This window comes from Pomacea canaliculata, linkage group LG2 (genome assembly GCF_003073045.1).
Source record: "Pomacea canaliculata isolate SZHN2017 linkage group LG2, ASM307304v1, whole genome shotgun sequence".
Taxonomy (NCBI): domain Eukaryota; kingdom Metazoa; phylum Mollusca; class Gastropoda; order Architaenioglossa; family Ampullariidae; genus Pomacea; species Pomacea canaliculata.
Genome location: NC_037591.1, coordinates 24214843 through 24226091, shown reverse-complemented (window position 1 = coordinate 24226091; position 11249 = coordinate 24214843). Strand labels below are relative to the sequence as shown.

At 38.7% G+C, this 11249-nt stretch overlaps 2 protein-coding genes across 2 annotated transcripts; both read left to right on the top strand.

Annotated features, from left to right (window-relative positions):
* Nucleotides 1–557: 557 nt before the first annotated feature.
* On the top strand, nt 558–5183 carry LOC112557322 (E3 ubiquitin-protein ligase TRIM56-like). The gene is made up of 3 exons (XM_025227108.1): nt 558–599; nt 2011–2601; nt 3020–5183. The coding sequence occupies exons 2-3, from the start codon at nt 2068–2070 to the stop codon at nt 4001–4003; spliced, it is 1518 nt and encodes a 505-aa protein (XP_025082893.1). The 5' UTR covers nt 558–599; nt 2011–2067; the 3' UTR covers nt 4004–5183.
* A 2144-nt stretch (nt 5184–7327) lies between these two features.
* Nucleotides 7328–11024, top strand: LOC112558069 (E3 ubiquitin-protein ligase RNF168-like). The gene is made up of 3 exons (XM_025228258.1): nt 7328–7785; nt 7927–8491; nt 8850–11024. The coding sequence occupies exons 2-3, from the start codon at nt 8003–8005 to the stop codon at nt 9858–9860; spliced, it is 1500 nt and encodes a 499-aa protein (XP_025084043.1). The 5' UTR covers nt 7328–7785; nt 7927–8002; the 3' UTR covers nt 9861–11024.
* The last annotated feature ends 225 nt before the right edge of the window (nt 11025–11249 follow it).

The window sequence follows — 11249 nt, the reverse complement described above, 5'->3', positions numbered from 1 at the left end:
CAGATAAAGTACCCAATTATGCCAGTCAGGTGGTGTTTACAGAACGTAGCACAAGTCTCTAGTTATAAGTTACTCACTTGTATAAAAAAAATAAGATCGATTTTATCTATGATATTTTATCAGTAATTATCTCTTTTTACCTAATGCAGTGCTGCTCAGCCTTCCGCTTTACTCATTCTTTGTAATCGTCGATTGTGGTTAATAGAATATGTAACGAGCAAGAAACAGTGATGCCTACTTGCTTTTTCTCACAGGTGATTACACTGTAACTTGAAACACGAAATCGGGAATTTCCACCAGATTGCGCGGTCTATAAATGTGCTTAAAATAACAGTAAGGTGTAATGATCGATGTGTGATTAAATAATAGTTTGATCCTAATCGTAAACTAATCGTATTTTAATTCCTTCCTATACAATGAAACCATGAACTTTGGGATAATAAGACCACTCACTATGGACATTAGAAACATGATGTCACATTCTAGTCATGGCTGTGCTCTATAAATAATTCAAAGCTTCCAATATATGGTTTCTTTTCCCGGAACTGATCTCTGCGCCATGACAGCAGGTGTGTAGTGTGTCACCAGCTGTTCTACAGGTAAGAGATATTCTTACAACTCAAAACATATTTATTTTTTAGGGAGATTTTGTACAGATTAAAAAAAAATAAGTCTTAATACAATTAGTTTTCAAAATGCTCATAAGAAGAAGGTAGTTAATTATTCGTGTTAAAATAGATCGTTGTTAATGAGGTTCACTTATCGATGTGAAAGTAATGTACTGCTTGTTTATAAAACGAAAGTTCAACATTAGTATCTAATGCATCGGTGCATGCTGCTGTACAATAATGATTTGTCCTGCGAATTCCTTTCTCTGAAGGTGTTCTTAACTGTTTATGTACCACTTCATGTGATAATGTGTTCCATTATGGACTAGACATGCATGGGGTCAGTGCGGCTAAGAATTGAAGCAATTCTTTCATAATACATGTCCTTCACGTGTGATGATCTGGTTTCAGATGGTTGAAATCTAAGTCGACAGTATAATAATAAGAAGTGGGTCTGTTTGTTAAAAGGCAACTTATTTTCCTGGGCAAAGTATTGAAGTTCGGATATAGGCGGTCTTGTACATAGTTTTTTGAACAGCTGTTACGGAAAATAGTTACTACTATTTTTTTAAAATTAATCTTCAAAGCAAACGAAAGCCAGAAACTCGCGACCACTTATTTTTTTTAATATTATTAACCAGTAATCTACACTAAAGACAACCTTTTGTGATACACAATTTTAAAGAGCATTTTTAAACATTAACGTGGTGTGACTAGATTTTTTTTCTACTTAATTCAAATGAAAGATTTTAACTCTATGGGACGGAGAATAAGAAGATAGAATGAAAAGAACGATAAGTTCATAATATACAAACATAAACTGCACAACTAATATATTTATTAGAATACATATTAGAATTTAAACATTGCTTACTACTTTTTGTCCTTTTCGGTTGTTGGAGAACAAATCCATGCCTAATTGAGAAACCGGTAACCACCACAAACATGGCGCTTGATCAACGAAATGGTAGCCTAGCTTGAAACATAAATTACCTCATTGACTATTTTAGCTTTTTGAGGGAAGTAACCTCTAATATAACAACTACTAAAGATGAGAGGAGTTCCTTCCCTTCTGTATTTTCTGTATTTATTTATTTGCTCACAGCGGGACATGTTCTATGACGCTACCCTAGTCGAGAAATGTTAATTTCGCTCAGGAACTAGTAAGAAGTAAATAAGCAAATATTGACTGAATGGCAAAAAAAAATTTAAAAAAAATTAAATTAGTTTAATCGATTAAAATATTCATTGAATAGTGTCATCGAGACTAGTCTTGCGCTTCACTTCACTAAGAGGGATTTCTTCATTTGTGATGTCCCTTGACTAATCAGACCCCTGAGTGACCCTAAAATATTCGAATAAACTTTCCTTTTCTGACTTGTCATGATGATATTTATTTCAGGAGAATTTTATAATATAAACCGACCTGTATCAACGCTCGGGACCCTTACATCACAAAATGTCTGCTTCACACTCGACGACTGAGCAGAGTAACATGGTATGTGCCATCTGCACAGAAGTGTTTAGGTCACCGAGGTTTCTACCCTGTCATCACACCTTCTGTGTAGGGTGTCTTGAGCAGCTGACAAAAGTATATAATAAACACGTGATATTTTGTCCTACCTGTAGAGCTCCTGCTACTGTACCGCCAGGTGGTGTGCGTGCTCTACAAGTCAACTTCTACTTCACGGAGGAAGCTCTGGAGCAGGCGCGCAATGAGGGAAGTCACTCCATGTGTAATGTTCACACCAAGGAGTGTGTTATATTTTACTGTACACAATGTGACCAAGCCATCTGCATGCGTTGTAAACTGACTAAACACGAGGGTCACGTGACCGAAGACCTGTCAGAGATCACTGCCCGCCGTAAGAAAAAGATTGAAGAAGAGTTGCCTCGTCTGAAGGACTCCGTTGAACGCATAACACGAAAATGTGAAAGTTTTAAACAAAGCGAAGAGCTTGCCAGAAAGAAGAAAGCTGTTGTCTTGAAAGAGGTAGGTAAATTCTCTGTTCAATAAAAATAAAACTGTACTCACTATAGTTACCTTTGTTCGTGTAACATAACAACATATATCCGTCCAGGACATCCCAAATATTTTAATTTTATCAGAAAGAGAGATTGTTTGAGGAGGAGGCGCTGATAATGTGTATGTCTGTCTCAGATTACACCTACACCGTTTTAAGAGATATTCGCATTGATAAATTTGGCTTACATAAAGATTAAAAGATTGATTGAAAGCTGACGATCAAATAGCAACTGGACAAGACGTGGACACATCTGAGAACCCAGGAGACACCCGTACACGGGTAATTAATACTACACTTAAAAGACTAGGACTCCAAAGTATGTCCGTTTTTTCCTACGATGCTCACAGCTAGTTAAACTACATCTTTTGTTTTGTTCTACATCAGATTGAAGGCCGGCTAGACTTTATTGTGACCATGGTCAAGAAATATCGGACTGAAGTTCTGCAGCAGCTGGAAGAAATCTCAGACAGTCTGGAGAAAGATTTAGCCGCGGATACCCAGAGAGTGAGGAATGTGTTAAACTCCATGCTCCAGCTTCAAAACCGAGCTTGTCAGGCCTTGACTTCTGCACGCGACACCGATGTCCTGGAGATGGAGAAAGAGATGACAGAGGGAGAAGGAAGCCCCCAGAGGCTGAGAAATCTTGAAGATGGACTGCCTGACACGAGTTACCGCCTTGGGCTCCACAGTGACTTCACTAACGACATTGAGGGCTACATCAAGAGGTTCATGGGGTCAGCAGTCAAACTGCACTTTCCAAGTGAGGAAAAGGTCGACATGGTTAACGTGGGACGATGTGGTGATGGTGAGCGCTGTGATATTCATTCCCTTCGGCAAAAGGAAGACAGACGTATCCAGGTATTTTATGGGGGAGTGGGAGATGGCTCTTCCAAAGAGAAAGAAGCAGTGTTTCTATTTACTGGTTCTAAAAGCATTGAGCAAGAATACGGATTCCGGATATCGTGTGTCACACGTAAGGACTACATAATGCAGTGGAACAGACAGTCACGTAGAATTTTCGGTTCCAAGAATGAAAGTTTGTTTTACATACTTCAAGACTGTGCGACAAATTTCTGTAAGATATGCTCAGTTGATTTAAGACAAGCAGAATCTCAAAACTCAATCTCTGGTACTGCTTTGCTTCATCCAAAGGTACACAAAGTCCATAATTTTGATTCTTATAAGCAAGGGCAGTTGTTTGCTGTGGTAGACGAAAATGACAATTCAAAGAAGAGAAATGAGGAGAAAGAGGACAAGATGGCCTCCCGTGTTGTGCGTCTTTATTCTCGGGAATCTAACGACCCAGTGACGACCTATACGCCACCAAACCAACCCTTCTTCCCAACGGACATCTGCTTTTTGCAGTGATGATTTTGCTGCTGATTGCCGATTGGCTCAATGACTGTGTACACGTGACACAAGTAACCGACTACGGCCTCGAATTCATTAAGTACCTGGCAGGAAGCGGTGACATCGTAAGACCTACAGCTTTGAACTTTGACCTTAACGGCCAATTGCTTATTGGGTGTGGGGATGGCTGGGTTCTGAAATATCCCTTTGATATTGCTGACATGAATAAGACTCCTTCTCGAAAACGAAAGTTCCATGGGGCCTCCATCACCCCAAATCCTAAAAATAAAAAATAATGGAATGCGGGCCTGGCAACCTGGGAAAACAGTAAATATCCATGCTCTCAGCACACAGATGGATTAATTCTATGAACCTTTTCTTTCTTTCCTTCCTTCTTTCTTTTATAATAATAGCGGTTCATAAAACAAGATTTTTATTTTTTATTTATAATGCAAAGTTGGCTAAATGTATTTTGCGCCCGATTGCCCTTTTTTCTTCTGTTATTTTCTAGTAAAAAAGAGAAAAGTTTTTGTGGACGCTTAAATTTCCTTTGCACTGGTTAAGCAGCCTATGACAAACATAATTTTGAAATTCTTTTTAAAGATTTTTGCACTTCTTCCTCTTCTTGGAATCTTGGAACAACCATTTTATGACCTAAGTAAAGCCACATTTGAATTTTTTCAAAGCACAGGATCGTAATATAAATACTGCACAAGAAGAAATTACCAAAAGATATTTTCTCGTTACATGAACAAATTTTAAGTATAATATTTTACAATTATTTGGTTTAGAGCAAAGGTCGTTTTCACTTATTTTTATGCATTTTGATTAATGTCGTTAATTGTTGTCTCTCTGAAAATCTTTTTTGAACAGCAGGTCTTATTTCTTATGCCAAAGCGTTGGCGCTTATGTGATCAGTTTTATCTTAGTTATCAATTTTGACCGCTTGATTTGTATGTAAAAAGTTGGGTTTAGGTTTTGTTCATATTTCAACAGGAACTTTTTACTGTTAGAGCAGGTTTGCTCTAAACTTCATTTTTTGCACGGATGTAGGTTCATACTTATAGGGTGCTCATTGGGAATAGGTATTACAGTACAGTGATACCTCGGTTCTCGAACGCCTTGACTTTCGACCAAATCGGTATTCGACCAGGAAATTCGAGAAAATTTTGTCTTGGAATTCGAACAAATATTTGGAACTCGAACATCCGAACGTCCGAGATGAGCCGAGTTGAGCCGAATGGCGTTCATTCGGCCCAGCGCGCCTTGCTTGCGTCATCAGTGACAATAACCATCCCCCTTCCCTCCTCCCTCCACATTCATTCCCTCCTGCCATAAAGTTTGGTACAGGTACAGTAAATGAAACACAATTTACTGTACTGTACTGTACTGTACATTTTTGTTTTGTTTTTGTTTTGTTTTTGTTTTAATAAATACACTTTAATTTCTTATTTCTTGTTGAGACTCATGTTTTTCTACATATTATATACAAATTAGGCCAGTAAATAGGCATTTTCTGGGGCTTGGAACGAATTAATCCAGTTTCCATTATTTCCTATGGGTTTCATTGCTTCGGTTCTCGAACAATTTGGTTCTCGACCGTCCTCCCGGAACGAATTATGTTCGAGAACCGAGGTATCACTGTAGTTACATGACCATTTTCCTCTCCATTCTATCTTTTAAACTGTATGGATGTATATATTGCAATGTTGTATATTGCAATAATCATAACAAGCAGATTGTACAGCGCATGTCCCACTTCAGATTCGTTGCGCTTACAAAGGAAACATGCAAAAATGCAAAAATTAAATTAAAATAAACATAGCTAAAAGCAAATGCAATTTTACTCATAAAATAAATACGTTTTATTACACAACTAACAATCCTTAATGAAATATTAGATCATTTTAACATTTCGAGAAAATACTCTTAGTTTCCTTCAAGGGAAACGACTGTGCTCCGGACAAAACCTTGTTGGTTGTGTACTTTTTTTGTTTTGGAGTATTTGGATAGGACTCTAAAAATAAATCAAATTCTGTTTATTACTATGAGCTGAAAAATGCTTTTTCTATAAGAGAACATTAACAATAACTTATATTTGTTTTTGCCGTCCCGCCTGGCAATGCCATAGCAGGTGATTGCAGCAGAGTGTCTCCACACCTGAATGAGGAGCAATGATTTGAAAGAAAACAAGACAAATACTTCTATATCAGGGGAATGTCTATTCCGCACATAACTGAGGACTAAAATAATTCTTTGCGTGTGACTGCAGTAGGATGATGGAGGAAGGATCTCAGTTCCTTATTCTGCAGGTGTTGCCCAGATAGCATGAACACATTAGAGAAACATTATCTTGGCGAATAGGTTTTATTAATGCTTGGAAGAAAATGTTAATTAAGGGTCATTCGGCCACTGTAGCGAGGTTTCAATAACAACTGCCCGTAAACTACATTCTAACATTTTCCAGTGTTTCCCAAATGCTTTCAAAATATTCTCCTGTAAAGTTACTAAAAATACTAAAGGTTAAACAGAGAAATGATACTTCACATAAAAGCACAACAAAAGCTACAGTAAAACATCTCTACGAGGACTCACTAAAATACAGCATCATGAGGTAACAGGAGTCGTAGTAGGAAGATCAACCAGTCTCTCATTCCTGAAACTATGGCTTCAAACATCTAATAATCTGAATGTTGAAATAAAGCTTTTAAAATCAAATCCAGTGGCTTTTATTTGTCGTTTTTTCATTCGCTTTTTCGAATTTATTCTGTCTTCCATTGTTGGGCTTTACTATACATTTGGAGGGGAATAATTCTCCAGGTAAGTAAAGTTGATCATTACCCATGTGCCGTGATGGACAGTCCCTTACAATGCAGTATTTACATGTTTGTACGAGACCTGCTCCTGTCATCGGAGATCGATTCGTCTTGTCTTTTGGGTCTGGATTGATTCGACTTTCGGTGTTGGGACAATATGGTCGTTTCGTGGTATTATGTCACAAACACCCGCAAGTATGTAAAAGATATAAATTCTATCCAGAAAAAAAGTAAAGTACACCACACACTATAAGTAGGCGAGGGTGGGCGTAAACAGCAAAAGGTGGACACACAAAGATTGCCATTATCCTGACCTGATACGATAATGATAATTCACCAAGTGAATCAAAACTGAAGATTGGATGAACTGTTACTGGCAACACGCGTGCATGATAAACACTGTAGAGAGAGGTCGACATGTCCTACTGACTGCATAACGACGGATCACATAAAGCTTTGAAAGTAACACTGCCATGTAGCAGGTAAGAACACTGAACATTCATTATGGAGGATTTGTTGTGTGAAAGGAGATAAATATATTCTACCAGTAACGAAAACTCTGCTTTTTACAAGAGCAGAGTTTCAAGATGGCAGACATGGCGAAGGTCAACAACTTTCTCACACTAGCAGGTGATGAGTATCCAGCACGTGGTTGGTCTCGACAACTGTTTGTCTCGCATTATCTATTATTTAGTGATTAACTGCTATTTATAGTTATTATCGATGGTTCGATTAAAGGCGCAGTCTGAATTGTGACAGTTGTGTCACTCGCATCATCGCCCTGATTGAATACCAGGTCCACCTTGCTTCGGACTTCTCTTTACAGTTTACACATTCCTGTGTAGCAGGGCTTTGCCATGAAAAATGTAATTAATCGTCAAGAAGAGATAAGCGATCATCTGATCAAATCAGGCCTGAGCTATACCAAGATCGCAATTTAACCTAGAGTAGCCAGACTAGCAACTGAATGATCACAGCAGACAGGTAGGTGGTTAGCAAGGAAAGATTTCAGAAACATTTTTAATATTTCAGAAGTGCCTCATCTTCCTTAACTTCTATTTTTTAATATCTTCTAACGCCCCATTCCTTTACATCTACACAGGTGTATTAACGATTTGATTTCAGGTGAAGATTGTGATGCCAACATCTAACATCGCAACATGTCGGAGTTGGACTTAGCTGCTCAGCAGATTGACATGACATGTGCCATATGCACAGAATTTTCACTTCACCGAGATTTCTGCCATGTCACCACACTTTCTGCCTACCTTGTCTGGAGACACTGGCTGGGAAACACGGACATGTCCTCCGGTGTCCCACCTGCAGAACACCTGCGACTGTACCTGCCGGCGGTGTGCGCGCTCTGCAGGTGAACTTCTACTTCCCTGAGGACGTCCTGGAGCTGGCCAGGAGGAATGGAGGCCCCAACATGTGCTCCTTCCACACTGATAAAAAGATTATCTTCCGCTGTCTCCAGTGTGACGAAGCTATATGTAAAAGATGTCATCTGACCACACATCAAAAACATTTGATGGAACAGCTATCGGACGTCATCGCTCGACGAAAGAAAACGATTGAAGAAAATCTCGGTCGTCTGGAGAGCTGTGTGCAGCACATGGTGGAGAAGTCGGAAGCTTTGAAGCAAAACGAAAGGCAAGCCAGAGAAAAGAGAGCTGCTGCAAGCAGACAGGTAGGTGGTCAGCATCCAACATCGAATATTGTAAATTAAATAAAATTACCTGCACACAGGATCTTTCCTTAACATTTGTCGTATATGTATGCATATGCATATTTACATTAGTATTTTGTGTGTGTGGTATTACGCTTGAAAATGTCTTCTTGTATATATTTAGAACATTTATTACCTCTATTAATAAAGAGGTTACAGAAACAGGCGTTTTTGGTATATCACAATTGTCTCCCATTGTAAGTCAGAAAAAGTGATAATGCTTATAACAATAATCAGATGTTACACGATGTTTCTATCCTTCTTAAGATGTAATTTTTTTAAAGTTTCAGTACAAAACTCAACATTTGTTTTTCAATAGATTGAAGCCCGGTATAATGTCATAGTGGCCATGGCAAAAAAATATGGTGTCCAAGCGATGCAACAACTCCAGGAAGTGTCAGATGACTTAGAGAAGGATCTGGCCGCCCACACACAGGGAATACAAGAGGACCTCATCTCTCTGCTCCGTCTTCAAGACCGCGCTCGACGGACGCTGAGTTCAGAATGTTACACGGAGGTCGTGCAGATGGAGAAAGAGATGACACGAGGACACGGGAGCGACAAGCAGCTGAAGGAACTGGAAGCTGTACTTCCGGACACGAGTTACCGCCCTGGACTCTATGGTAACTTTGCCATCGACATCGAGGACGACATCAAGAGGTTCATCGGGTCACCAGTCAAACTGACCGTTGCCTCTCAAAGGGAGGTAAGTCTTGTTGGCGTCTGTCAGTATGATGGCGATGAATGCCGGGAGGTGCAGGCTGTGCGGCAGAAGGAGGACGAGATGATTGAGGTTTGTTACGGGGGACCTGGAGGCGACTTTTCTAAATCAACGGAAGTGTGTCTGAATCCTAACGGATCTGTAAACAAGAAAACAGAATATGAAACACGGACATTGTACGTGACTCGTAAAGACTACATAATACAATGGGAAAACCCCTTTATGAGGATCTTTGCCTCCAAGGGTGACAGAATGTTCGCTATTTGTCAGAACATCAAAACTGGTCGCTGTGATGTAAGGACGGTGCAATTAAAATTCAAAGATAGAAAGGAGGCTTGTGGACTTGATGCTAGCCTGATACACCCAAAGGTAAACAAAATCCAGAACTTTGATTCAAACAAGTCTGGAGTATTATTTGCTGTGGTAGATGACGATGATAGCGAACTGCTAACTGACGACTCGGCAAAGAAAGAAGAGGAAAGAGACACTAAGGCTCCCGTGTTGTTCGTCTTTATTCTAATAAATCTGACGACCCCATCGCGACCTACTCGCCACCCAAACAACCTTTCTTTCCAACAGACGTCTGCTTTTATGGCGACAGTTTGCTGATCATCGCAGACTGGATGAACGACTGTGTTCACGTGACAAAAGTAACGGACGCTGACCTGAGGTTCATCGACTACCTCCCCGGGGCTGGTAGCATTGTGCGACCAACAGTTCTGAACCTTGACCTCAACGGCCACTTGTTTATTGGCTGTGGCGATGGCTGGGTCCTCAAATATGTGGCCGACATCTCTCACATGGACTTATTTAAGTCGTCAGTGTCTTCAGTAACAGTTGCGAAAGTAAAGAAAGCTAGCTCCTCATATTGTAGATCGCAAACTGTTAATTTAATATTGTATTACGCATTCATCTTTTTCTTCGGTTTCTTGGCAGTAACACTGTGGAGCAATGAAAGTTCAGTGAAGAGTAATTCGTAGCATAACAAAATAGTGTTCTTTGAGATTCACCTTTTTCTTTAGCATATGTTTCTGGATGGAATATATGTAATGTGAGAATATCACCAGAAAACAATGTCTCACTGGTAATGTGCTGTATAAACTTCTTGTAATCTACATGGTGTGCATTAGTGTGTTATAAAGTGTTATTTTTCTTCGTTTGAAAACCTCAAAATACCCAGGAAAATCAAATCTATTCAGTGGACTGAAAAATTAACTTCTGTTGCTAATCTCTTAATTCAACCTGGTGACAGGAAAGTTAATTCCAGTAGCAATGAATGAGCAGACTTTAATGATGAGAATAGAGACAGTTCCTGTCTGACAATATGATACATGAGAATAGAAACAGTTCATGTGTGACAGAAATGTCACTCGTCTGCGAACAAATGTCTTCATCACTAAGACCTACACCGAAATTAATAAATGTCCTCATTACAACCCTACAATTGAAGAAGAGAATCGCCTTTTACTTGTATGTTCTTTTCATAAAAAGCTGATGAGGTCCTGTCTTTCCGTTTTAATTAATATACAACGGTTTGGCAATCGACAGGTAGCAACACCAAATACTTCTAATCCAGAATACATTCTGTCCTCTGCACTGTAACATTCTACATCAGTTGATACTGAACATCGGAAGATCAATATGATATTACTGAAGATTATCACTGAGCAGGAAATAGTAAGAATATTATTTCTATTTTCTCGCCAAGTTTTAGATTACAATTTATTTACGGTGATTGTAGTAAACATTGTAACCATAATCTAGCAAATAATAATAAAATGATAACAATATTAAAATAATAAAATTAATAAAAAAAAGAAATCTTAAAATAATAATAAATAATATGTTTTCAAAAATCATTTTAAATAAAAATAACTAAAAATTAATAATAACAAGTATTTTTATAGCACCTTTCCAAAGATTAGCTCATAGCACTTAGCATGAATCATATATATATAATTTTATGGACTAAATCATGAATGTACATATATCTTTCAA